The sequence below is a fragment of the Prunus avium genome, chromosome 8 (assembly GCF_965620075.1).
Source record: "Prunus avium chromosome 8, drPruAviu1.hap1.1, whole genome shotgun sequence".
Classification (NCBI taxonomy): Eukaryota; Viridiplantae; Streptophyta; class Magnoliopsida; order Rosales; family Rosaceae; genus Prunus; species Prunus avium.
The window spans coordinates 33,755,849-33,782,845 of NC_142291.1; the positions used below are offsets into that span (position 1 = coordinate 33,755,849).

At 37.7% G+C, this 26,997-nt stretch overlaps 5 protein-coding genes across 6 annotated transcripts; 3 read left to right on the top strand and 2 right to left on the bottom strand.

Annotated features, from left to right (window-relative positions):
* The first annotated feature begins 1,661 nt into the window (after nt 1-1,661).
* LOC110753754 (Protein phosphatase 2C family protein) lies at nt 1,662-6,454 on the top strand. The gene is made up of 5 exons (XM_021954708.2): nt 1,662-2,047; nt 2,535-2,985; nt 3,395-3,762; nt 4,577-4,813; nt 5,858-6,454. Exons 2-5 carry the CDS (start codon nt 2,667-2,669, stop codon nt 6,125-6,127), a joined length of 1,194 nt encoding a protein of 397 aa, XP_021810400.1. The 5' UTR covers nt 1,662-2,047; nt 2,535-2,666; the 3' UTR covers nt 6,128-6,454.
* A 3,760-nt stretch (nt 6,455-10,214) lies between these two features.
* Nucleotides 10,215-14,579, top strand: LOC110753733 (protein ALTERED PHOSPHATE STARVATION RESPONSE 1-like). Of its 2 annotated transcripts, XM_088245952.1 has the most exons (5): nt 10,215-10,520; nt 10,603-11,789; nt 12,754-12,980; nt 13,154-13,371; nt 13,464-14,579. In XM_088245952.1, the coding sequence occupies exons 2-5, from the start codon at nt 10,847-10,849 to the stop codon at nt 14,302-14,304; spliced, it is 2,229 nt and encodes a 742-aa protein (XP_088102078.1). In that variant the 5' UTR covers nt 10,215-10,520; nt 10,603-10,846; the 3' UTR covers nt 14,305-14,579. The 2 variants fall into 2 exon arrangements, with proteins under 2 accessions (XP_088102078.1, XP_021810374.1); XM_021954682.2 differs by having other exon boundaries at nt 10,215-11,789.
* Nucleotides 14,580-15,605: 1,026 nt separating this feature from the next.
* Nucleotides 15,606-17,703, bottom strand: LOC110753825 (chaperone (DUF3353)). The gene is made up of 3 exons (XM_021954802.2): nt 17,256-17,703; nt 16,371-16,731; nt 15,606-15,922 (listed from the first exon to the last, which is right to left on the bottom strand). Exons 1-3 carry the CDS (start codon nt 17,658-17,660, stop codon nt 15,747-15,749), a joined length of 942 nt encoding a protein of 313 aa, XP_021810494.1. The 5' UTR covers nt 17,661-17,703; the 3' UTR covers nt 15,606-15,746.
* A 905-nt stretch (nt 17,704-18,608) lies between these two features.
* Nucleotides 18,609-22,623, top strand: LOC110753720 (uncharacterized). Its single transcript, XM_021954668.2, has 13 exons — nt 18,609-18,996; nt 19,078-19,144; nt 19,337-19,443; nt 19,571-19,639; nt 19,735-19,789; nt 20,044-20,091; nt 20,203-20,357; nt 20,596-20,834; nt 21,124-21,214; nt 21,497-21,625; nt 21,734-21,887; nt 22,096-22,190; nt 22,284-22,623. The coding sequence occupies exons 1-13, from the start codon at nt 18,781-18,783 to the stop codon at nt 22,467-22,469; spliced, it is 1,611 nt and encodes a 536-aa protein (XP_021810360.1). The 5' UTR covers nt 18,609-18,780; the 3' UTR covers nt 22,470-22,623.
* Nucleotides 22,624-24,245: 1,622 nt separating this feature from the next.
* Nucleotides 24,246-26,758, bottom strand: LOC110753724 (F-box/LRR-repeat protein At3g26922-like). The gene is made up of 4 exons (XM_021954671.2): nt 26,644-26,758; nt 25,022-26,041; nt 24,795-24,938; nt 24,246-24,568 (listed from the first exon to the last, which is right to left on the bottom strand). The coding sequence occupies exons 1-4, from the start codon at nt 26,671-26,673 to the stop codon at nt 24,278-24,280; spliced, it is 1,485 nt and encodes a 494-aa protein (XP_021810363.1). The 5' UTR covers nt 26,674-26,758; the 3' UTR covers nt 24,246-24,277.
* Nucleotides 26,759-26,997: the final 239 nt, after the last annotated feature.

Genomic DNA, 26,997 nt, shown 5'->3' on the forward strand with positions numbered 1-26,997 from the left:
GAATTTGAACTATACAATCAAGTAACAATTTAAGTATTTTTGTTACGAGACAATCTGGTAAGAAAACATTTCTCATGAAACAAAAGAATGAAAACAAATCTTTTCAAAACAAGAACTTCATTAAGAACAGAAGGAGATCAAAAGGAAAAGCAAGAGGGTTTAAAAGTCCACTTGGGGAAGAGTATTCGTACACGTGTGTGTGAAGAGAGGAGGGGGGTTGTGCATGCTAGAATTCCTACCCTGAAGAAACAGCTTCTATGTGAAGTAAGTGGTAGGCTAGAGCAAGGTAGGGTCCAAAAATAGATGGCTATGGACACCAAAGGATGAAGTGGATTTCACCTCAGCAGAAAATCCAATATGCGTAGGACACTGTCCAATATATGCAGGACAATGCCCTAAGAATTAGGCTTTGCAATAACTACATCCACACAAATATTACACAAAGCTTAATCTTGATATCATGATTCATGACTGCAAAAATTTCACAAATAACTCTGCACATGCACTTACCTTCTTAAAAATGAGTGATTGATTGTCAACCGTTGATGTTATAAAGTAATTTTCATAATGTTATCTCCTTAAAAATGCGTGATAGACTGTCAGCCGAAGTAGCTTTCATAATGTTTTAAACGCTGACAAATCTGTCACGCACACACAGCTCGACCTCCCAACCACCTCTCTTGAAAAACGAATGGTGTTTAAACCAAAATACACATGAATTTAAAGGAGAATTACAAGTATGACGGTAAGATGGACAAAAATAATGGGCAGAGGTTGTTTTGTGCAATTTGCATTATTAGTGGGAAGCTCCAAAATTGTTCTGAAAGAATGATCACCCAAAAGTTGCATAGTAAAACACCTCTGAATTTAGATACCTCTGTCTGACATTTGGAATTCTTGGCACCCTATTGGTCCTCTTCCCCTAAACTCTTCAAGTCACGCATGTAGGGGATAAAAACATGTTGTGAGTTAGAGGACTTCAAAACTCTGAAGGCGTGAACAACCAGAAATAGCGGACTCTGTCACTCCGCCCAGCAATAACCTGGAAGCACAGTCACCTTAAGCGGTACAACAATTCTGTGCTACAATTTTATTGTTTTCTAAAAAGAAAAAAAAGTAGACAAGGGTAAGGAGTATGGTTTTTTGTTTAAGAAATACAAATCTTATGAATTCGGCTTTCTCTAACGAAGTAGAGATTGAGGATTAAAAGATCAAACGATCAATTTGCACATCCTTTTCGAAAAGTTCATAAACTAATGATTTAAACTTCATCTATTTTAGACTTTCTTTTTGTATAGATTTTTAATAGAAAGGGCTTAGTTTAGGGAATGGGAGCAGTAAAATCAGGGAAGGCTAAGAGCAATGTTATGTTGTTAATAGTTTTACAGTAACTTTAAATTCATAAATAGTGTCACAAAAAAATATTTTCTATAAACTTAAATTCCTTTTTGGCAAATTTCTCAAATGAAATCGAGTTTTACCACCACCAATTATTCCATGTCACATAAAAATCCCCACCTTTTCCACGTGTTGCCACATGAGCTGCAGTTCATGGAATGCCCATAATATTTTCCTACACATTATCATTGTCCAAAATATTAACTTTCATTGACTCTCTTCCTTTCTCTTTCTCTTTCTCTCTCTGTAGCGTATAGTGGTGTGGAGCCCATAGCTGGACCTTTGCTTTGCTGGCTTCAAGCTCTCCATTGTTGGTCTTTTATGGGGCTTGTCTGCTGAGAAAAAGAAAGAGAAAGAGAGAGAGTTTTAATTTTAATTTTTTCAGTTGGCCCAATCTTCCCTTTCACGAAGACTCTTCCTTTTGAATACTCCCATTCACTTCTGTCTACTTTTTCAACAATCTCATCATCTTCCACACAGCACTAGTTGATATATATAAAACCAAAGCTTGCTCCTTGTTTTGATTTCATGGATCCACAGATCTAATGATTCCATACCCACATGAGCTTCTCTTCTTTCCAAGATCTTCAACTTCAACTGCAGGACACAGGCGGTTTCAACCAGAAGAGGCAGTCAAATTAGGAATTGGGTAAGTTCCCTTTTCTTCTTGGTGCCGATATTTGAGAAAGAAAAATGCTTTTTTTTGTGATTATTGGTGTTTTGGAATCTGTGTTACAGAAAGTTCATTTTTAGCAATGTGAATAGGTCTTCTGGATTTCCAAATGGCTGACCAAACTCTTTTGTTGAACAATAAAAAAAAAGTGGCTTTGACCACACTTTTTTTTCAAACCTCCCATTTAAGTTTCTGTTGAATTTTTCTTATTTACCAGCGGCTTTTGTGGCCATGGGTATTTTGTTTTCAATGGATACAAAGATGGGTTTTGTGACTATTGGGTCCTAATTACTTCTGTTTTTGTGCAATTCCCAACTGAAATTAACTGTAGAGGCAGCTTCTTTATGTAATTCCTTTGATCTGTTGGGTTCTGATTGGGCAGCTTCTATAAAATGAAAGACAGAGATTTTTAGTTGTGCAGTTATTAACCTTGTTGTATTTCTGCTGTTGATGTCTGTTGTAGTGTATGATAGTTGAGCTGAGAAATAGAGGACAATACTACACTAGACTCAATTGAGATTTCGGGGTGAGGGAGTTGTTTTAAAGTCGTTCTTACATGTGGAGATTTTGGAGGGTTGTTTGGATGAGATGAGGGATGTTATCAGAGTTGATGAACTTCTTGAGGTCCTGTTTTCGGCCGAGGTCGAATCGATATGTTCATACCGGTGCAGATTCGGGGGGTCGTCAAGACGGGCTGCTGTGGTACAAAGACACAGGCCAGCACATAAATGGTGATTTTTCAATGGCTGTAGTTCAGGCCAATAATTTACTTGAGGATCAGAGTCAGCTTGAGTCGGGCAGTTTGAGCACGCAGGAATCTGGCCCCTATGGTACTTTTATTGGTGTTTATGACGGGCATGGTGGACCAGAGACATCACGCTATATCAATGAACACCTCTTTCAGCATCTCAAGAGTAAGTGGATTTAGACTTTTTGATGGAATTCTGGACATTTTAAATTCCTTCTGCAAGCTTTGTTGCCTATATGGCTTTTGGTTTGAAATTATGTTTGGCGTTTATAATGGTCAGGGATTTGAAGGGCAAAAATTTACAATAGAGGGCATGGTTTAGCTATGTGGTGCATCAGTTAGGATGTGGAACCTTGCAGAGTTGATTATTTTTTTTAGTTTAAAAAAATGATGTCTCGGTCAAATTAAGTTGAGTATGTGCCGTAAAGGCAGGTTCAAGTCCAAGGATTTTGCATTGAATCAACAGCTAAAGGTGTAGCATATGGAATGTAAATTTTACAATTCAGTTGGTGCATATGGGCTTCGATTTATAGACAAACTCCCTGTTGTAAAATTTTAATTTCCTTGATGTGCAGGATTTAGTTCGGAGCAGCAGTCCATGTCTGTGGATGTAATACGAAAAGCATTTCAAGCAACAGAAGAGGGTTTTCTTTCTGTAGTTACCAGGCAGTGGCCTATGAAACCGCAGATTGCAGCAGTAGGGTCATGCTGCCTTGTTGGTGTTATTTGTGGTGAAACTCTTTATATCGCTAACCTTGGTGATTCCCGTGCTGTTTTGGGGAGAGTTGTGAAGGCAACAGGGGAAGTGCTCTCTATTCAGTTGTCACAAGAGCACAATGCATGTATAGAATCTGTGAGACAGGAGCTGCAGTCTTTGCACCCTGATGATCCACATATTGTAGTTTTGAAGCATAATGTATGGCGTGTAAAGGGCCTAATACAGGTAACTCTTTTACAGTATCAGGATTGGTTATTGATATTAGTACTCTGCAGCTATACCACTCAAATAACTCCTCTACTTTCTTTGCACCAAGACCAAGTATTTGTAAATACTTGTGTTCTGAGGTAATCTAATAGTACTATAGTGCATGCTGAAAAGTTCCTAATACTAGTGCTTTAGTTTAACTATACTTCCCCACCCCCCTTCCTCCAAGAGTATGTTGGTCTCATTTACATTTTCAGGACGACTTTTCGGGACAACATTTGTGCTGCATTTGTTGGCTATTTTATGATTTTATATGGGTTTAAAAGCGGGATCAAGTTTTCTTCTGATGCTCTTTCCAAATTTGTCTTCCTTGCTTTCTTTGCTGATCAAGAATGCGAAAATTCTCAAACTAGATCTTGTACTTCCTAAAGCTATATAAACCTACCATTTTTTGAATAATCTGAAAATTTTACTGATCTAGATTGTTTCTGGCTGTGCGGGAAAGAATAATGAAGTTCAAACATTCATGTATGGCGAAAATATTGTATAGTTGTTATGGTTTCACATCTTTATTATCAGTGATAGCTCTGGTAGATCATTACTCAAATCTCGATGAATATCAGTCCATGGAAGATATAATACAAGGTGTGCGATCACTCATAGGCGACACCTTATCATTAATGAATATAAACTCATTGATGGTACATCTTACAATGCTACACAAATGTTTTGGTTACTTTTAGTCTTGCAATATTACGCATTATATGGTTTGACTTGATACATTTTATCATTTTTATGCTGACTCTGATTTTGGGAATCTTACATCTTGCAGATTTCTAGATCTATTGGCGATGTGTATTTAAAAAAGGCTGAATTTAACAGGGAGCCTTTGTATTCCAAGTTTCGTCTTCGGGACCCTATCAAAAGACCGATATTGAGCGCTGATCCTGCAATTTCAGTGATCCAATTGCAGCCGCATGATCAGTTTATCATCTTTGCATCCGATGGGCTCTGGGAACACCTCAGCAATCAGGAAGCAGTGGACATAGTTCAAAATCATCCACGAAGTGTAAGATTTATTTCTCAATTTTATACTTGTACTCTAACAATAAAGGGATTGTATTCATTAAAATAGATTAACTGTTTGTATATCTGAAAGTAGAATCAGGAAGCAATTGATGAGTTAAAACTATGGCTAGTGTCTGTATGACTCATATCATCATATTTTATTTTGCTAATGAGAGAAAATATTGGGGAAGTAAATAAATTTTTGACTGTACAAACTTAACTGGTATCTCTAAGTTGGTCTCCCATGCTAGAACTTTGATTCACAGAAAGTTATGTACATTATTTTAAGATCAAAGGATTGCCTTATCATCATGATTTGTGCGTATATCACCACCAGGAGGAGCCTTTGTATGACATGATATGGTTATGATCTGTATCAGCATGAACTGAGGATTTTCTGCAAGTTATAAAAAAATTATGATCTTTTGGTACATTGAATTGAATGAATACTTGTATGTATTAGAAAATTTGCCTCACGTGTCTTGCGGGTAGAATCCATCTATTAGAGTGGAGCAGGTTCTGTAAATAATGCCTCCTCGGCTGATTATATGGAGAAATGATGTCATCTTGTGAGATACTTGAAATGATCCTCCTATGAAGTCATTGTTTTAATTTTAGATCCTGTTGTAAGCCCATGTTTTCTTAGGATTAGGTTCAAATTCCTTTTAGATATCATGCAGCAGGCAGTGCATTTTGATACAGGGGATCATTCAACCTTGTCCCAACTGGGTTCTAAAAACCCAAGTAAATTTAGCTGGATTGGCTCTTGTGCAGCTAGACACAGCTATCATTCTATTATGCGCACAGTCCATCTAAAACCAATTATTTTCCCCTTGTGTCTCCTGTGTTTGATGAATCACCAGCCTAAAATTATTTGCTGTTTCATAACTTCGGGTTTGGGGGAAGAAATACGAATCCGCCTCTATTCTATGCTAACAATCCGTTTTATGGATGTTTTATTGAACAATGCCTTTTAATGATATGTTGCACCCAAGTCATTCGTCTATGGAAGGGAATTTAACTTTTGTTTGCTAACCTCATGCAGGGAAGTGCAAAGAGGCTGGTGAAAACTGCCTTGCAAGAAGCAGCAAAAAAGAGAGAAATGAGGTATTCAGACCTGAAGAAGATTGACCGTGGGGTTCGCCGCCATTTCCATGATGACATAACCGTGATCGTTGTGTTTCTTGACTCAAACCTTGTGAGCAAGGCTACTTCGGGCAAGTGCCCAAATATATCAGTGAGAGGGGGTGGAATCAACCTGCCTCCTAATTCTCTGGCTCCTTATGCTACAGCAACGGAAGCTGGCAATACCTGATCAAACGGTATCTCATGTGTGTTTTTCTGTTGTACCATTATCTTGTGTTAATACTAGGGGTAGCTTCCAAGACAGATTACAAGGAGCGGGTCTTCAATTCTTTAATGTACACTGTAACTTTAACTGGAATCTAATACTTGCATTTAGCTTCTGTGCCAACAACAAAAAGAACTGGAGAAGAGAACTTCAGGTGACAGTAATCATAGCTATATTTCCTTGACCCTGTTCTTATCCTTTTCTTGTTTTGCTTTTTATTTCCTTTGAAATTTCAGATCTGTAAATTGTATGACATGGCAAATTAAGTTTTTGCTTCCATTTTTCTTTGCTTGTTTGTTCTCTTATTTATTTATTTCATATTTTCCCTTCATTATAATGCATCTGATATTGCAATGATAGTGACAGAAAATTGCCAACTATCATGCATTGCCATGTATTTTAACTATCTTACATGAGAGTACGTGGTTGGCTGGGATATCGCCACGATATCGCCACAGTAACGTTCTCGTTGCATGAAAGTCCACATGTTTGAGATTAAGATGAAGAAAGTGTCAAAGTTTGACCACATATTAATGCATGTTTTCCGCCATTAATAATCAGCTGTTCCAGAAAGCACTTTTGCTTCTCCTGCTGCCTAATTGGAAATGTAGCACATTATGTTATGAGGACATGAATGAAAGCTTTTGAAACATGAACCATCTGTGGCTGCCATGTACCTGAGCTCTGATGCATCATAGTACATAAAACTCTAATAAAATCTGCAATCCCTGAGTTTCTGCTTTTAATTATAGGCTTTTTATAGCTGTAGCTGCTATACAATTTATACAGCTATTGTGCAATATATCTTAAGTTCTAAGGTCCTACAAGAATTTCAAAATGAATATGGAAAAAAGGGAAGTAGGGAGTTCCGAGGTGAGAGAAAGGCTCTTTTACTCTCACCTGTCAGACTTCTACCAGGGCATATTCTCCCACCAACCCACATACAAAAAAACCCTTATTTTGTGTCACCTAATTGCCATTTTTTTATCCAACCCTAGACAACCAAGGCACATCCCTCAATGCCACTACTATATAGTATATACCCTTCAGGATTTGTGAAAGGCCCATGGTCATAATCCCTCCATTAATAAGTCAAACATTTCTTACCCAAAATACCTCAAAATAGTTTGACTTTGATCTTTGTTATTTTATTTTGGTTATTTTCACTGTGTAGTTTTGTTTATAAATGAATCAAGCCCTACAAATGTAACAAATTTGAAGACAGAAATACCGTGACGTGTATTAGTTGTATATTGTCACGTCGAATTTCTTCGTGTAGTTTAAGATTGAAGTTTGATTAGAAGTCAAACTATAATTATATGATTAAGATTGTCAAAACTAAAATGATGGAGACTAAAATGAAAATTGAGTTAAATTAAGGGCAGAAAAAGAAGTAGATAAGAAGCTTCCTCTTGCTAACCTCACTTCCTCCACTTGCAAAATGTCAAAGGCAAATATTGTTACTTAAATAATAGTAGCAGAAAATTCCTGATGCTTGGTACATATAATCTGATTTGGTTTTGGGCCAGATTTGACTAATGGGAAGACACTGTGTGTGATTCTGTGAATAGCATGTGGCAAGTCTTTGATTTTTTGGTTGGAAATAAAATAGTTAAAAGGTTTTACTTGCTCAAAGTCCAGGGCAAACTTTGATGCACTCCCTAGATCCTCGGCTGTCATTCTCACATGCATCTCCATTTCTTTTTATAATACCACGCAGTCAAATGTTATGATGAAACTATTACCCTTTGTTTGGATGAGAAAAAATAATTCAAAATTTAGTTCAAAGTAGGAAATTTAAGAGGAGAAATTGATAATTCCCTTGTTTGGTAACTTAAGCGTGGAATTTATTTAATGATGCGTAGAAAAAATCGTGAAAATTGGAGCATCAAATTCCCGAGTTTAATTTCTACCAAAATAATCGTCATTTCAAAATTTCTATAGTGTCATTTACAAAATTCAACATACATAAATCCAAACACTGAAATCTTCAATTGCCAGAAATTGAAATGATGAAAATATAAATTCTGTTATTTTAGAATTCTATCCTTCATGTAGTATAAATTATTAACATAATTAAGTGGTAATTCATGTTTGTAAGTATTATTGCTATTTTATAATAGAATCCCTATTTAACATTTTTTTTAAAGAATTTTTTTATTAAAAGGGGCAATAATATACTAAACTTACACACACTTCACATATGTTAGGACTCGAACCCAAGACCTTGCTTAAGGGAGTAATTACTCCAAACCACTAGTCATTTGCTATTTAACTTTGTTTTAGATGTTCGTATATGTACATGTAGCTGATAATTGTGAAGCGTATGAAATTAATTTCAAAACTAACACGTTGACAACTAAAAATTGTTTACCTCTTTTGCTAAGTTGTACTTAGAACAATCATCTGCACGTGAGTAATTGTAAGTCATTATCATGTTTTGCCCTAGTGCACCCTAAGTAGCAATCCTTAACACGTTTATTTATAAATTTTGAAAAAAGCATATGAAGTTAATGACCTGCAAAGTTCATATAGAACTCAGATCAGATCTAGCAGAGGTACTCATTGTCATTGCACAATGGTACCACGCACCTGGTTCCCAAATGGACCAAACAGAAAACTTCCTTTTGCTTTATGTCACTCTCACACCAGAGAGCTTCAAATTCTTGCAAAATCCAGGTGCCATTTCCATGGATTTCACTTGTTGGGCAGACAATTTTGAAGGGATAGATTTGTCTTTATGGGAAAGACAATGACAGTTGAGACTTTTCACTACAGTAAAAACCCATGCTTGACTGTTAATTTCAAGGGAGGTTCTGTTCGTACCAATGGAAATGTCTATTTCAACGACCAATGAATGAGCTTCTTTCTTTCATTGTTTTTAGGTTATTTTCATATTAACGGTTTTAAACAATATTTAATTGTTTTAATTTGTATGAAGAATGGGAATAGAATACTGTCATGTTGATTGGTTAGTATATTTGTATTCAGGTTGTTGTATTTGTATTGGCCTTTGTGGATGACCTGACGGTCTGAATTATAAATCCAATTTTTCAACTTCGGAAAAAAAAAACCTGTTATTATTGTTTTGCAAGGCTAGACCAGCATGAATATCAACTTATGTTTAGCTTTAAAGAAAATATAATAATGCCACTTTTTTGTTGTCATTTAGGTGTATATATATATATATACATAATTAATGACTCTAAACAATTTTATATATATATATATATAATTGTTTAGAGTCATTATGTAATATCTGTTTAGTTAAGTTTATTAAATATGAAAACTTTAGACACCATCATTTTTAGGTAAACTTGATAGATAATAAGAAGAAAAGAAACTCTCAATTTCCCATTCACTCTTCCAAACTCTCTCTTTCTGAACAAATTAGAATTTATGATGACATGTCTCTTTTTATATTATAAAATCAGATTGAAAACAACAAGGACACCCAAGACAAGACAAAGAGACCTCTGGTTTCTGCAGTGGTGACCACCCCTTTACCAGTTATTTACTGAGTTTGACTCCTCTTTTTACTCACTAGCCTGCCACTCTAGCTCTAGGTGTGTGTGTGTTTGTCATCCTCTAAAACCTCAATGTTTAATTGTTGTAAACTTTTTTATTTTTCTTTGATTTAATTATTTATTTTGTTAAGGTCTTGTGGGAGAAAAAGAAAGAGTGGCTCGCTGAGTGGGTTTACTATCAGATAAATTTGTGTGAAATATGTATAGCATTGTTTTGCTATTCTCAGTTAATTATAGACTGCTATGTAGAATAATTATCATTTATGATATGTCGTTATTGACCGGAGATAGCAAGACAGTTATATCCTGTTTCATACAAGTATTTAATTGTTCCAAACTTTTTATTTTTCTTTAATTTAGTTATTTATTAAGGTTTTGTGAAGTTGCCCCAGGTCTTGTGAAGAAAAAGAAAAAATGGCTGAATGGGTTTACTGTTGATATATACAATGCCAAGTTGCCAACTAATTGAGCTCAAATTACCAAATAAAAGACAGGAACACTCTCTAGCTCTCTCTCTTTCTCGAGCCCCTACCTTCTTTCCCTCCTAGGGTTCTGCCTGGCATTTACTCTGTCATCTACTTGCTCTCCCTCTCTCTCTGCATACATGTGGTTAACTAATCGTAAGTGGGTTAAGGTTAACTGGTTAAGAGGGCTGGATGAGATAAAAATCTCTCCTAGAAAGTAGAAACCTGTCTGTTGAACGGTGGTGCTTTTAAGCAAAAAAGTATTTTCTTCCCAAAGCACAAAATAAAATAAAATAAGGCACTCTGCTGCAGCATATATCTGTGCAATATCTCTCTCTCTCTCTCTCTCTCTCTCCCTCTGTTTGTGTGAGAGGCTGTGATCAAGGCACTGTGCTAAGAGATGAACTAGGTTATGGCTTTCAGAGAGCTGCATTTTTAGCTTAAAGAGATGGGTTGCTCTGAAACTTCTACAAAAGCTACATTTTAAACTTTATTTCTATAAAACCCCAGTTCAGGCAAGCACATTCTCCATTTGGGCAAAACCCCACCTCCTTTTTATCAGAAGAAAATACACAGATTCCTCCAAAAAACCACCTTTCTCACTTTAACCCATTTTTATCTCCTGAAAGCAGCCTCAAGCCCCTCAAGACCTATTGTAGTGAGAAAAGCTTCCAACTTTAGCAAGAGAAGTGATGGGGGGATGTGTTGCCTCTAAGCTAGAGGAAGAAGGAGTAGTAACCATCTGTAGAGAGAGGAAACGCCAGCTGAAGTTAGCAGTGGAGAAAAGATGTGCTCTTGCAGAGGCACATTGTAAGTATTGTCATGCTTTATATGCAGTAGCTGCAGCCGTAGACCTCTTTGTTGCAGGCTACTCTTCTCCACCTTCACCTTTCCTCATCACATTTTCACCACACTCTCCTCCTCCTCCTCCTCCTCCAATCACTGAAAATGTGATAACCAACCCAATGTTCCTTCAGCAAAGGCCATCTGAGTCAACCCATGAAGCCATTACCTGCGCTTCATGTGATTCTTCAACATCCTCAGACTACTCTGAGGAAGAGAGAGAGGAAGAAGAAGAAGAAGTAGAAGAAGAAAAAGCAGGGGAGAGAGAAGAACAGGATTGTGGGTACTTTTATATGCAAATGCCACCATCAATGCCATCTCCATCAATGCCATCTCCTCAGAGAGATTTTGGGTGGGATTTCTTTAACCCTTTTGACGCCGTGAGGCCGGAGATTATAAGCGGTTACAGGCGGAGCTCTGATGATGATTTGAGGGTGGTGAGGGAAGAGGAAGGGATACCTGAGCTAGAAGAGGAAGGGGTTCCTGAGCTAGAAAAGGAAGGGGATAGAGAAAAAGAGCAAGAAAAGAAGGTAATGGTGGTAGAAGAAAATGTTGATGCAAAGCAAGAAAGTGCAGGTGAGGTGGTGAAGGTAGTTGATGAAGCTAATGTGAGCCATGGAGAGCATAAAGGACATGCTGTTGTTGAGACACCAGCTGAAGGAAGGGAGCTATTGGAAGCATTGAGGGACATTGTTGACCTTTTTACTAGGGCTTGTGATTCTGCAAAGGATGTGTCTAGGATGTTAGAGGCTAACAAAGTGCAATTGCAGTCTGGTTTGGAGGAAATAAAAGGTAGGTCTTTGTTTACTTTTCAAAACTTGAAATTTAACCGCATTTTTTAATGCCATTTTTATGGGATGAATTCCCTTTCTGTATGAACTATGCATGAGTTCTGTTGTCTGTTACAGCACAATTTTAAGCTGATCTGCAGAGTGTTTAGTGATAAATATGGGTGGCATAATTAATTTGTTGTTTTGGATCTTGACCCTTCTGTGTATTTCTTTTGTCTTCTTGTATTACTTTGCATGTGCCCTGTTTGTAGGCTGAAATTTTGATTTCAGAAGATAAAGATATTTGTTCTTATTCTGGTCCTACATCAGTCTTGGTTTCATTTCAATATTTGTTTGTGCAAACTTTTTCTTCAAATTCTTAGCTTTTCCTTTGGGGCCTTCTTTTTCTTTAACAATTTGATAGAAGCAAATATGTTGGGGCTTTCTTTTCTTCATAAAGTTAACATTTTTCTCCAAATTTTTGTCCGAATGATCTGCATTATGCATTCACTTTGTTGATCTGTTTGTAGCTGCATAGATTTCTTTCAACTTTATTGAACTAATAGAAAGAATGCCTAAACAATTCCCATTGGCTTCCAACTGCCCTTTTAGTTATTCCACTGTGTGACTTTTTCACTATCTTCTGAAAAGATCAATGGTGGGGCTCATTGGTTTTTATGTTTGTTTAACAGAGATTGTATGTTCTGTTTAAACTTTTTCCATGACTTGGTTTTTACATATATAGCCAAGTCCTATTTCCAAATTGTTCCAGACTAACCAAGGATTTGGTTTGGTGGACCTCAGTTTCATTTTCTTTTATCAAAAAGTTGGAATATTCTTGCAAATGTAGATCATCTTCTTTTTCAAATGAGAGGTCTAATAATCACTTTTAATGCTCTCTATCTGTTTTGATGTTATTGGACTCTTACTATGTTTCCATCTCCATATAACATTTATAGTTCTCCACTGATCCTATTTTAATTCAGAGAACTCAACAAAGCTAATTCAAGCTATAGCATGGCATCAATCGACTTCATCATCCAAGCTTTCATCATGTAAGAGTCTCGTATCGTCTACCTCCAAGAGTTCTTCAACATGGACAGAATTTAAGAATGATCTTTTTGATGATTATGGAGGAATGGATTCAGGAAGTCATGCGCTTACTCTAGGAAGGTTATATGCTTGGGAAAAGAAGCTCTATGAAGAAGTTAAGGTAAGCTATTTTTGCCGAAAAGTCTCCCTGAGTCTGACTAAACCAGCACATGTTTCCTTTTCACCAAGCTATAAACTTGAGTTGCAAGCAAAGAATTGACAACACAAACAATTAACCCAAATTGTTATTTTTACTAATATGGTCTGAGTATTTGACATTTACATTGCCTTTAGGCTGGAGATATCACACGGAAACTATATGAGAGAAAATGCTCTCGACTTAAGCACCAGGATATAGGAGACGATGACGCCATGGACAAAACTCGAGCTGCAGTAAAAGATTTATATGCTAGGATCCTGGTTGCAATTCGGAGTGCTGAGTCAATCTCCAAGAGAATCCAGATACTGAGAGATGAAGAACTGCAGCCCCAAATTGTTGAGTTGTTGAAAGGGTATGGAAGTTAAGAGATAGAACTTAAGCAGTCCTCCAAATTACTTTCACTGTGGGTTACATCAGTTTTCATTTTCCTTGTATCTTGTGCAGCTTAATGCGCACCTGGAAAATTATGTTGGAATGTCATGAAACCCAAAACAAGATTCTTTTTGATGTGAAATCTTTTGCCGGCTCCACGTATGGAAAGTTCAGCAACAACTCTCACAGGCGAGCAACACTTCAGCTTCAGGTCGAGCTTCAGAATTGGCATGAATGCTTTAAGGAGTATGTTGCAGCACAAAAAGCATACGTTGAAACTCTCCATGGCTGGCTGACCAAGTTCGTGGTCCCTGAAGATGAATTCTACTCTAGGAGCAGGAGTTCAGCTGTGCCATATGGGGTCAATGGTCCACCATTGCTTGTGATTTGCCGTGATTGGTTGGTTTCCGTGGATAAATTACCGGATAGGGCAGTCACCATTGCCTTGAAAAGCTTCACAAAGGACGTGAGGGCTCTGTCTCTTCAGCAAGGGGAAGAACAGCAACAAAAAAGGAAAGTTGACAGCCTAGCAAAAGAGCTTGACCGGAGAATTCTATCATTCCAGAAGACAGAGAGCAGGCTTCTTGAGCCAAAGCTTACAGAACACAAATGCGAGTCAGATATGGAACAACAGAGTGAGTCCTTGACGGAGAAGAAGGAGCAGCTAGACATGTTCAGAAGAAAGCTGGATGTGGAGAGGGAAAAACACCAAAATTACATGAAAGAAACTCAAAGGATCACATTGAAAGGATTTCAAACTGGGTTTTGTGCAGTTTTTGAGTCCTTGTCCGAGTTCTCCAAGGCTTCTCAAAAAATGTACAATGAACTAGTTACTTGCAGTGAAAATGCAGAAAAAGTAGGGAACCCAGCATATATAGAAGGCACAAAGCATGAAGAAAATAGCAGCAGGTGACATATGGGCTTTTGAGAATTTGGAACTGTGGATTGTATTTGTATATATATTGTGTCCAAGCCGCTCGCTGAGACACAATTATTTTAAGTTTTTAGGGATGGTCTTGTATTGTAGCAACGAATTGTTAAATGTTGCTATATTTAGTTGTTATGATTGGTATCTGCAACTCTCATGGTAGACTTCTTTGTTTCCAAATGAACAGAACTTTCTCCATGGTTTCATACAGTTCTGACTTCTGAGCACGTTAAAATTGCATCACCTCAGACGGTTGTGGCGTGTGACTGATTTAGGGCCGATGCATGTGAGTATCACAATATACAGTTTTGACGCCTAGAACATCAAAATTGCATCATGGTTGCGGAGGTTTATACAGAAGGAACGTGATTCCCCTTGTTAAACCCACATGCATCTACTGTCAGAAACCATCCACCCGCATCCGAACAACGTACCTCAGCACTCTTGTAAGAATTTCAGAAAGGCACTGACTTGTCGTCATATGTGAATTTAAGGGCTGTGGACATCATTCCCACTGGAAAAGCAAAAGCAAATCGTGCAAAATTGGACAAAAAGATGGAGCTGCCTACGCCTACGCATCTTTTCATGCTCCTCCAGATTGGTTATTACAGCTCAAATATCTTCCCCGTCCTATTCACGGCTCCAAGTTTGATAATAATTATGCAAAAATTATTCATTTTGTAGAATTACGGTTGCCTAACTCGATAAATAACCCACTAAAAGCCAATGAATCAAACTTGTCCCACGATTCTACTCCACCAAGGGCCCATGGGCTTCAATTCCTTGGCTTTCAATTCAGCCACGAGTTTCCTTGGTGGCCACAGACGTCGAGCTCAGAGATCTACCAAGCAATCAACACACTACCTTCTATCACCATCCTTTTTATTCCAACTCTCAGTATAAGCGAATGACTTTTTACAAGAGTAGATTTTAGGAAACTCAGGTTGATCACAATGTCTATGGAGTGCCATTAGCATTCTGGTTAGACGGAATCGACAAAGGCTCATACAGGTACATAACAAGCGCTTGGCAGGAGAATTGGAAGCTAAATCTGATCTTACGAGTTGGTGAATGGGAGTTCGGAAACCACATTTAGAGCTTTCAACTCCTGAACTCCAAAAAGTAGGGACCTAAGGATACAAAATAACATAGAAATAAAGTTCTTAAATCCCGAAAGGTTGGAAAGAGCAACTCCCGGATCCGAATAGAAAAGAGGAAAAGGATGACGGAGAAACAGGTAAGGGAAAGCGAGAGAGAGAGAGAGAGGGAGTGTGTGTGTGAGCGAGTAAGTGAACGAGAAGTTCCACTACTTTCTATTGTTAGTTTTGTACATGTAATGATACACATCCTAAAAAAAAAAGCATGGGTATGATCATGCCAACGAATAATTACAGATTTCACATATAAGTTGCGGGTACAATGCTCCTTTACCTTAAATATAGGGAGACCACTAATTGCAAAAAAATTATAAATTCACTTACTACAGCAGCCGGAGAGTGGATGCCAAGAAATGGAACAATGTCTACCTGCAGAAAATTCTCTACTGCTGAGCCCACCACGGCACCAGCAACAAGCCCCCCTATGGTTATGATAGTCGCCTTCCCTGCAAAGATGAACAGAAAATCACTCCAAAGTACAACATGCCTAAGATCAGATTAGAAAAAAACACACACAAAAACTGAGGAGAATGAAGTATAGGAATTTCCCTCTTTTTCATTTTCAATAACCCAATGCAATTACGTTCTTTAGATTCACTGTACCATATTAAAAGAATGCAGATATCCAGCTCAAATGCCCAAATGGCAGGTGAGAAATACTCTTTAGTTAACAAGAGATCGCTACTTTCAAACCACTTTCTTATGCAATGGTTAGGGACACATTGGATCCACCATTATCAAAGTTGAAGGTAGATAACCTACCTAAATAAACAAATCCTAGATTTCCATTCATGATTATGAGACTATCACATAGAAACTTTCAAGTATTCTCCAATGACTTACAATCTAATAAGCAGTAATAAAGAGAAGTCTGTACAGAAGAAAACTACATACCTAACTTAATATTCTTTTTGGTCATGAAGTACAAGGAAGCTCCAAAGCTACCGGCCAGGATCAGTCCAGGAACATCAGCCCCTCCATATGGCCCCAGAGAGGAACTGGAAGCTCCATTGACATAAGTTAAGGCCATCAAAGCTCCATATACACCAGCTTGTACGCCCAGATCACTAGTTGAGGGTGTTTCAACTGCAATGGGTGGATTCTTCACATTAGCCTGCAACCACTGAGGCACTGATCTAATTCCAGGAGCACTCACCGGCTTAACATCAGCATAACGAACGCTACTATTCACAACTTTACCCGCTCGTCGCTGAGTCAAGCTTCTCATAAGTAACATGTCGTATGCAGCTTCAACCTAAACTAATTAATATTAGTGATAAGGAAATCATAATTAGGGTACAAAATGCCAAACCAAAACTAGTGACCACCATAATATATGCTTGTGATATTTACCAAAAAAATACCATCATTCATAGCTTGTTTGCAAGCATTAAATATACTCATTTGCAATGGTCCTAAAATCAAATATTATATCAAATAAACGAGTAAAACAAATGAAACTATTCACTCTACAAATTCTAAGCATTTAAAATAACATATTAATACGAAACTTACTAATTAATATGCTCAAATTTACGTGAACTAGAGCTAGAGTGAATTGACCAAAAAAAAAGAAAGAAAGAGCTAGAGTGGCTAAACTTAAACATTATTCAATAAATTCCACATTAAAAACTCAAATCTCTCCAATTTTGCAGGAATTGATTAGTTCGACTTCAACCCACTTTGATTTGTAGAAAACCCAGACAAATCATACAAAGTGATTGACATAAAGTCGAAAACTTTTTTGAAGTTGAATGGAAAATGAGGAGATATAGCAACCTGCGCAATCGCCTCCTGGTCATCTTTACAAGCATCGACAATCGAGTTCTTGGCGCGAAGAATTTCATCGAACGACGCGCCGTCTGATACGCCGAGGAGCTTCAGGGCGCTCTCCACCGACATCTCGAACGGCGCCGAGTCGTCGGCTCTAGAGCCGGCGTGGACAAGAGTGGCGGCCCAGGCTAATGTGCGGTTGGAGGGGACGATAGAGCCTCTCCAGGGCTCGATTTGCACGTCGGATTTTCGGAGGCGGGCCGGGCCTGGCCGTCGAACCGGTGGCCGAGGGAAGGATGAACCGGCGGAGAGGCGGTTGGGCCGGACCGAGAGAGTGGCTGCCATGTGTTCGGAGAAATGTGAGGCTGGATTTGGTGCGAAACGTGCGTGGCGATATGGGGCTTTGGTCATAAAAGCAAACAGTTTGGTTTAGAATGTTGCGTTTGGCTGAGTCTTTGCGGTTGGGTGGGTCATCTATAATTGTGGACCGTTGATCGACATGTCATCGGATTTAAAGGATGACCAATGAATACTTTGTATTATTATTGCCTTTGATCTATATTTATTTTAATCAACATGGAAATTGGAACTTGGTAATTATTTTAACGTTGAAAAGAAAGTTACACTTCTTTTAAGAGTGTGCATGATCTACGGAAAGACGTATGCTAATTACCAAAGGAAGAGAAGAGAGCCATAAGATAAGATGGAAGTTTACATTTTCTATCATGTATATAATTTTAGTCATAAGATCGTCTCACACATTTTATGTCACTTGAGTTAAAACTCGTTAACATTTCAATCTTTAATCATAGGTTTAAAAAAAAACTCATGATGTATGCATGATATGCATCAATGCAATCATTGTTGTTGATTGTTTATATTTTTTTACAACTAGACGAGTTGGGTTAGTATTCAATCATTCCACATGATTCATTAAACAAATCAGGTCAGAAATTATAGTATCTGAAAGAAAAAACTCGAAATAACATGATACAAACATGATTCATTAACACAGATTGTGACCCCTACCCCCAATTTGTTTAATCGTATTTGCATAATTCCTAGCTTACTTTTCATCATTGTTCTTCATAGCTTTATAGTTTCAGCTTCAAACTTATAAACTTGGTTGGTTTAGTGATTTACCCACAGTCAGAAAAAAAAGAAAAAAACAAAAAAGAAGTTGGTTTAGTTTAATCAATTTGTCACTTGGTCTGGCTAATACACCAAACAAATAAATCACCATAATAATATATCTAAAATTTAATCATTATCTAGGCAATAATAATTCTAGAATATATCTAAAATTTAATCATTGTTCTTCTTTATCGTGTGGGTCCCGTCCAAGTTAGCGGGTTTTGGCGCCACACATCGTTTCCTGGATATCGGTTGCAGAACTCCGCACAACCCACAAGCCATAAACATGTTACTTGGCACGCTTATGGCCAGAGCCGAAAAAAGAAAGCAGAAAGACATGCTAATCGTTAATCGTTATCGTTAGTTACCCAAAAGGTGGGAACTCAATTTGGAAACGATGTCGTTGGCTTGTTGTTGGAGGCTCACTCTGACGTTCCCACCAACCACGCAACGTTTCTCTAGCAGAAGCCGAAGTGGGTTTCGTTGCAGAGCTTATGCTGAACAAGACCATGCAGCAGCCAATGGAAGCTCAAACAAGAAGGAAACGAAGAAGGTTGTCGTTGTTGGCTCTGGCTGGGCTGGCCTTGGCGCTGCTGACCACCTCTGCAACCAGGTCCAATCTCTCTCTCTCTCTCTCTCTGCTTCATGTTTAAGTGGGTGAAATTTGAGTGTCTAATTTGGTATTTATTTGCAGGGTTTTGATGTCACTGTTCTTGAAAGTGGTAATGACTTGGATAGACTTGAAGAAGTTGGTATCCGAGGTAACCAATCAATGTTTTGCCTTGGATTTTCGATTTTGGAAAATGGGTTTTGCTTATTGTGTTCTTTTTATTTCATATTTGATTTATAAGATTGGTTTTTTACACACCCTTTTTTATTTTTGAGAAGCCCAAAGTAAGCATTTTTATGGCAAGTAGAAAGTTCACATAGTTCAATTCTGCTATGTTTTGTAGGTTATTGGTATCCCTACCAGAACATTTTCAACCTTGTTGATGAGCTGGGTATCAAACCCTTCACTAACTGGACAAAATTTGCACAATATTCAGCAGAGGGATTGGAGGTAATCAATTGACATCTTGCTTTTGGTTTCTGTGTTCAAACACGGCTTCCTGGTTAGTTTCTTGTTCCTGTTGAGATTGCGTTAGAGGATTTGGAATGTGTTAATGGGAGGCAGGAACATTCTGCAGGTTGAATTTCCAGTATTTCAAGACCTTCCTCAATTGCCAACTCCACTGGGAACCTTATTCTATACACAGGTGTAATTTGCTTTGCACCCTTATGTCTCATTTCTTATTCCATTGGAAAAATTTAGCAGCTTTGTGTTGATCAATATAGGTTATATCCTGTGCAGTTTGTTCAGCTTCCATTGGTTGATAGATTAACTACGCTTCCCTTAACGGCGGCAGGTATAGTCTCCTACCAAAATGTGGAATTTAATTTTAAATGCTTAATTAGTGAACATTTATCTGCCAAAGGAGCTTGTAGGAAGTCGTAGTGAGTTCTGTTAATCAGTTATTCCATTGTTTCTTTGTTCGAAAAGGCAAAAATAGATCACAAATTATGATTGTGTGAGCGAATGTTGGAGGAAATTGTTGAATTGTAGTACATCACATCTTACAAATCCTGCACATATCAACTCATCTGTGCCTTTTCTTTACAGTGATCGATTTTGACAACACGGATACAGCCTGGAGAAAATATGATTCAAGTAAGGCTCTATATGTCAGGAGCTCTATGGAGTTCCATCGTTTGGATAATGATTTGTTACATGTGATGGATAAACTCAAACTTAAGTCTTATTAAGAGTTTTAACTGGTAGTTACCGCAAGGGAGCTTTTTAAGCAGTTTGGCTGCTCAGAAAGGCTTTATCAGAATGTCTTATCGCCATTACTTCAAGTGGGTCTCTTTGCTCCAGCAGAACAATGTAGTGCTGCTGCAACTCTGGGCTTCCTGTCTTACATCCTTGCTCACCAGGTATGATTAAATGAATTACTTTCTGGAGTAAGAAGGATCTTTGCTCATGATTCTTACAGACCATCTGCTAAATATCTGTTCACTCGAACTCTTCCTTTTGCCAAATACTAGAGTAGATATATTTTACCCATAACGAGAATCTTAAAGTACATTTATTTGTCACTTTTGAGAAATATTTTTTTTTTTCATCCTTTCTCCTAATTATCAACTAAAATCCTAATTTTGTTGATGTGTATAGAAAGATTTTGATCTTGTATGGTGTCGTGGAACAAGTAGAGAAAGGATTTTCAAGCCCTGGATGGAGTCTTTGACGGCTAAAGGCTGCAAATTCGAGAAGCGTATAAGAGTAACAGACTTCTTAATTAATGAGGAAACAGGTTGTGTTTCAGCAGTAATTTGCGGTAAAGAAATTTATAATGCTGATGCTGTTGTCTTAGCTATTGGAATCTCCACTCTTCAAAAACTTATTGAAAATAGGTATTGTTTTATCGAATTTCAGAATGTAAAATTCATTCTGTCTTATGTCCAATGTTTACTTGATTTGGGTTCTTTTGGTTGAAAGAAGCTATAGGTTAGTATTGCACTGCAAACTGTCATTGAGCAATAATGTTAAAAAGTACAGTGAAAACTAGATTCATTCTAACTATCATCCACATGAAAGCCTAAACAATAATTTTATCCGAATAGATCTTCGTGCATCTTAGAGTTTCAATTGACCCTATTGCTGCTATTCTACCTTAATTGGCAGTACTTGAGTTCTGTATAGTGCAGTGTTGTGTACAAGGGAGGAGTTTCTTAAGGTTTTGAACTTGGCTAGCATTGATGTACTCTCTGTTAAGCTCTGGCTCGATAGGAAGGTGAGTTCAGTGGAAGTCCAATTTCAACATCACTTCCTTCTCTATATATTATGTGGGAAGGGTAATTTTATGAAATTTTTATGAGCTGCACCAAACCTAGCCTGCTGCTTATTTCTGAACTTTCTCCTTTGCTTTAGTTTTTCAAATATAGAATATCTACCTTACTAGTTAGCCACTTTGATTTGGATAGTTTTTATAGATTAAATATGCTAGTAAAAGGGTATTTTTCCAGTTATGCTTTGACAGAGCTGATTCTGTGTTGTAAACTCCACACATAACCAGGTTAACATTCCAAATGCAAGTAATGCTTGCTCTGGATTTGATGATTCATTTGGGTTGACTTTCTTTGATTTGAATGCAATCCATGACGAATATAAAGATAGTTCGGTAACAGTGTTACAAGCTGATTTTGTGAGTATCTTCATGTGTTTCTTTCTTCTCTGATCTTGTCATTATTCACACAATTTACTTTAGAAGTTAAATCTTATCTCTAGTTTGTCTCAAATGTCTGATGAGCAGTATCGTGCCAATGAGTTGTTGCCGCTGAAGGATGAACAAATTGTTTCCAAGGTGACATCTTACCTGTCAAACTGCATCAAGGACTTCAAGAATGCTACTGTGACAGATAAGGAGATTGGCAGATTTCCAAACTCCTTGACTCACTTCTTTCCTGGTAAAAGTTTTTATGGCATGACCTATATCCTGTCTTATTATACGAATCAGATTGTTTAGCTACGGCATTAAAGTAAACTAACTGTATTATAAAGGGCACATTTCTGTGGTAAGAATGAACTAAGGGAAGAATGACTTTATCAGATGGTAAATTATACTTTTGTTCACAACAACAGTTTCTTTTTCTCAGTTGTGTCCTCTCTTAACAGGCTCATATAAGGACATGATGCGTGGCTCTACATCTTTCCCGAACTTGTTCATGGCCGGAGACTGGATTATAACCCGACACGGTTCATGGTCACAGGTTAAAGATTCATACTAACCGTTATTCTTATCTTCATGGATCAAGATAAATGCAGAAAAGCTGAAAATATGGTTTGCTGCATTTCCTTCACAGGAGAAATCTTATGTCACGGGACTTGAAGCTGCCAACCGCACAATAGACTATCTTGAAGAAGGAAGCTTTGCTAAAATCATACCTGTAGAGGAAGATGAACCTCATATTCAAGCACTTCGCAGCCTTAACAGAAGCTTCAATGAGATCACAGCACAATTTCCATTGTCTAGTTACTTCCTCCAATGAACTTGTCTGTTTGATTTTCTCTTTTTGCTGCATTTTTATGCCCATCTACCTATTCTTACCATTGAATACAGAAATCTTATAAAACACAGTTATGAACCTTATCATTTCATGAATTGAGTGTTTGAATTGATTGGCCTATGGGGTATGCATGAAAGTCATGGTAGTTGCTAAGTTATTAGTCTAAAGAGTTATTGACTGAAATGGTCCTCCAATTTTTGCTCCAGTCTCATTTCGGCCCTCCCACTAAAATTTTCATTTCAATAGTCCTCCAACTCTCCATTTAGTATCAAAATGGTCCTACCGTCAAAGTCTGTCAATTTTGCCATTAAATACAGGGGTAACCGTAAAACCGTCCACATGTTGAAAACTCCTCCAATTAGAACCCTAGCTCCATATGTGGAGAGGTGGGCTTCATGAGTTTCTCAAAAACTTTATTCTTCTTTTACCACTTTGATTCGGGTGGGCGTGTTTCAATATGCAGCAGGGCCTCTTTTTCCTTTTTCTTGTCCAAACGGCGTCGTTTTGTCCAGGTCAGCTTAAAAATTGCCTGGGCCAAAACGACGTCGTTTTGACCAGGTGTTTTTTAAAAGAACAAAAAAACACAAACTGTTGTGCGCAGCTTGCAGCTTGCAGCTTCGTCTTCTCTATGGCTGCCAAGGAGAATCAGGGACGTCCAAGCCAAACTCAGGGCTGCCATGGGGTCGTCTGGCTCCGCACGAATATAACAAAAAAAAAAAGTGAAGAAAGAGAGAGATGAATGGATGAGAGAGAGGGATGCGGAAGAGACGAGAAAATGGTTGCAGAACATTTTTTAATATTTAAAATTGAAAGTAAAATTAGTTGCCAGCTGTAGACATTTTATTGGCTTGGGATACTTATGTGGTTTGGGGGTCGAAGCCAAGGGTTTAAGGCGAGTGTTCAAATTCGAAGGAGAGTCTTCAGACTCGAAAGGACGTTTTTACCTCTCATTTTGACGGATTCAGTTACGGTATGACCTAATTGCACCTTATTGTCTAATTAAATGACGAAATTGCCACGAAATTTAGTTCGCGGACCCAATTGCAACTGGGGCCATAGTTCACGGACGTCTACAGTAATTAACCCTTGAAAATAACAAAGGAAAACAGGGCGGACGTAGCTCGACGTTTCCAATCCACAACACACCCAATCATCGTCACCAAAGTCTCGGATCTGCAACATTTGGTGAACGTTCGGAGGGAAGAGCACTGGGTTGGAGGAAGCCGTATCCGAATCCCGGGGTTCGTCGAACCCAACATTGCATTGGAGATCACCGGATTAGCTGTTTCTGGCGGACTGGAGATCGTTGGGTAATAAGACAAACGAAAATGTTGAATAAGTCATCTGCCGGGACTTATTTTGGGGTCATTAGACTCTGCAAAAAGGACTTATTTTGGGGTCATTAGATTGTGCAAGAAAAGAAGGGCATGAATTGTATTTCTTGCAGTATGTTACAAAATGTAGTCCAACAAAATCATCAGCGCAAGTGCAATATCTTGCAAGGCATGTGATCACTTTTAATTGAGATTTTAGTTTGAGTATGGATATGTACTTACCATAAAACACACCACTTGTACAAGGACCAAAACAACTGCTACTAAGAAAGCTAATGGACCCAAATGTAACAATGGTCAAAGTTCATGGACCATTGGCATAAATTTTCTCAAAATTAAAAGACTATTTTTCTGAAGGCAATTTTTAAGCATATAAAGAATAACCATTATAAATCAGTTAATCAAAACTTAGTACTTAATAAATACTTGCCCAATCTCGAGATAATTTAAGCCTCACTACAGGCATACAAATTCAACAGTTGAAGGCAATTTTTTTTTAACGAGTTGCACAGCGTGCTCTCTTGCTTTCGCTTCCTCAGCGAATTCTTCACTACCCACCACCCAACGTCGGAGAGGATCAATAACAATTTTCTCTAACGCAACAGCACTCTTTATTAAGAACATGATATGCTCGACAGCAGATGCACGAGCGCGATACCCGACTATTTCTACTACCTTGAGGGAATGATGGGGGCATTTCACAGCTTTATTTATTTCTCCCAAGTCCCACAATAAAATGAAATCCAACTGCACCGAAAAAAAAAACAATTTAGTGTAAGACGCAACAAGAACCAGAAGGAATATGAAGTCCATGTTTCATCACACAGCAAAATTTAACCTTTTTGTTTTGTTATACTTTTCATTCTTCTAATTGTCAATGGAACGAAAAGAAGATGAACAAAATCACCAAAAGTGCACATACAAAGACCTACATATAGTTTTACCATATAATCTGCCGAGTACAAACATATACCTTCAACACAAGTCTTTGCAAGAAAGGAGATGCTTTCAGAAAAGAAGTTAAATGAAAAAGAGCCAGACGGTAATCTGCAAGAACTATTAATTCCAAATGCTTGAGATTTGCCAGTATAGGAAACGCATGTTTCGGATTGTGATCCTGAAAACCAAACAAGGAACAATGAGCTACATAATCCATAAAAGAAGGAAAGAAAACCAACGCATCATAATACATATACTAACCGCTCCAGTGATATTCAGTATGAGAATCTCCAGTTGAGAAAGACAGCATGAAAGTTGGCGAGATAAAAGCTCTATGAATGCACGGGGATTGGAAAGATTGGACATGGACACCTCCACAAGCATCGGTACATTACTGAGAAGTACTTTCTCACTATTCTTACAAGCAAATGAAACAAGGTTTGCATCACAAATCTCAATGCTTTGCAGGCCAAGACAAGTTCCTATCACTAAATGCTTCAATGCAACCGATGGACAGACAACTCTTAAGTTAACCAAACTTTTTGTTTCACGCACGGTTAATCGTTCAAGAACTGGACAGTTGGACAAGAAGTATTCAAAAACTTTATCAGTCACGTCAACACATTGGAAATGAAGAACTTTAAGGAACTGAAATCCAACTTTGCATCCACAATGGCGCAGACTTGGAATGCAAGAATACACGTGCTTCTTCTCGAGACCTAATAGTTTGTGGGGAAACACATAGAAATTTTTTGAGGCAACGCCACATTGTGTATAAAACTTCAACACAAGTGTTTTAACTCCCTTTTCCATTGCAAACTGAATCCATTTGTCAATGGAACTTGCAAACTGATCATTTAGTTGAAAGCAAGCCCTGAATTCTTCAATGTTTGGGCCTCTATGTTGTTCCACCACACGATTCACCCAATTGACGTATCTACCACTTTCCAGAGATCTTAATTTTCTTTTGAGGGCTTTGAAGTGGCAGGGATTTCTATGAATATCAAAGTTAGCATTAAAGTTGAGAACCATAGTGGACATCCACACATACTGCCAACGTCTAGAAAGGATACTAGTAGCAGCTGCTTCCTTTAGCGACAAGAGAGACAATATACTGACAAGAATTTCATCTGTCATCTCACTAATTCTGTCTACCAAGTTGTACGCACCTTTTTCTTCCTCATTCTTTCCTGAGTTCTTTCCTTCACAACGTCTGCATTGCTTTCCCGAGTTCTTTCCTTCACTACGTCTGTCTCGCTTTCCCAAGTTGCACTCATACTTCTATAAAAGAATCGGCCAAAATTTAAAAAATAATATATATATATATATACATCTCTCTTTAATTTCATGATTCCATCACATTGTTATATTTAATTTACATAAAGAATATTAAATAAGAACAATAAAACCAACCAAAACGCACCTACATACATGAGAACGGATGAAAATTTTCTACAAGTTAGATATGGAGACATAAAACAGAATGCAACTTTGAAACCATTTGGATATTTGGGTAACTAAAACAAAAAAAACAAAAAAACAAAAGGTGCCAATTAGATATCCCAGATAAAGAGAATGTGCAAAGACACAGCTCAACCAATTACATTACAACGATCGGTTTTGGTTCGGTTTTGACTAAAACCACAAGGGAAACCAAACCAAACAAAACCATTGTTTGTCAGTTTGGGCCTAACCCAAATCCATTTTTTCCACCTCCTGTTACATTTACAGACCTGCTACTGACTTTCAAAACATAAAAAATCCAACCAACCGAACCTGCTTACAAGTTCTAAGCATTCTATCAAGACATAATCATTGACAACAAAGATCAGCAATTATATGAGACTAAATGGTAACAGATACAAAAGTTATCAGAAACTCACAACCAGTGGCACCGAGTCAGATTGATCCATAATCACCACCAAGCAGGAAGCACACCAGTTAGCAATCCGAGTCCTGGACGATTCGAATGAGTTAACTGAAACAAAAAACCAAGAGGATTCGTCGAATGAGCGAAAATTCTAATGTACTTATTTATTTTTGGGAGATTCACTATTATACCTAATATAGGAGTCTAAATTATATATAAAAAAACCCTATATGAAATGGACTTTAAAAACACACCAAAGTCCATTTACAACATAACAAAAAGGCTTTTAACCTCTTTTAAATTATAAAAACTGTCATTGATTTCTTAAAACAAACCCAATCCCAAAACCTCATAAAAAAGCCCAAAA

Coding starts and splice junctions, on each gene's coding strand:
- LOC110753754 (XM_021954708.2), top strand. CDS start 2,667: ATGTTATCAGAGTTGATGAACTTCTTGAGGTCCTGTTTTCGGCCGAGG. Junction 3,763..4,576: donor GTGTAAAGGGCCTAATACAG/GTAACTCTTTTA, acceptor TACATCTTGCAG/ATTTCTAGATCTATTGGCGA. Junction 4,814..5,857: donor TTCAAAATCATCCACGAAGT/GTAAGATTTATT, acceptor AACCTCATGCAG/GGAAGTGCAAAGAGGCTGGT.
- LOC110753733 (XM_021954682.2), top strand. CDS start 10,847: ATGGGGGGATGTGTTGCCTCTAAGCTAGAGGAAGAAGGAGTAGTAACC. Junction 11,790..12,753: donor TGGTTTGGAGGAAATAAAAG/GTAGGTCTTTGT, acceptor ATTTTAATTCAG/AGAACTCAACAAAGCTAATT. Junction 12,981..13,153: donor AGCTCTATGAAGAAGTTAAG/GTAAGCTATTTT, acceptor CATTGCCTTTAG/GCTGGAGATATCACACGGAA.
- LOC110753825 (XM_021954802.2), bottom strand. CDS start 17,660: ATGACCAAAGCCCCATATCGCCACGCACGTTTCGCACCAAATCCAGCC. Junction 16,732..17,255: donor ACCAGGAGGCGATTGCGCAG/GTTGCTATATCT, acceptor TAATTAGTTTAG/GTTGAAGCTGCATACGACAT. Junction 15,923..16,370: donor CAAAAAGAATATTAAGTTAG/GTATGTAGTTTT, acceptor TCATCTTTGCAG/GGAAGGCGACTATCATAACC.
- LOC110753720 (XM_021954668.2), top strand. CDS start 18,781: ATGTCGTTGGCTTGTTGTTGGAGGCTCACTCTGACGTTCCCACCAACC. Junction 19,790..20,043: donor GCTTCCCTTAACGGCGGCAG/GTATAGTCTCCT, acceptor TTTTCTTTACAG/TGATCGATTTTGACAACACG. Junction 22,191..22,283: donor GACACGGTTCATGGTCACAG/GTTAAAGATTCA, acceptor TTTCCTTCACAG/GAGAAATCTTATGTCACGGG.
- LOC110753724 (XM_021954671.2), bottom strand. CDS start 26,673: ATGGATCAATCTGACTCGGTGCCACTGGTT. Junction 26,042..26,643: donor CTGACTCGGTGCCACTGGTT/GTGAGTTTCTGA, acceptor ATTCTTTTATAG/AAGTATGAGTGCAACTTGGG. Junction 24,939..25,021: donor TACTGAATATCACTGGAGCG/GTTAGTATATGT, acceptor TTTGGTTTTCAG/GATCACAATCCGAAACATGC.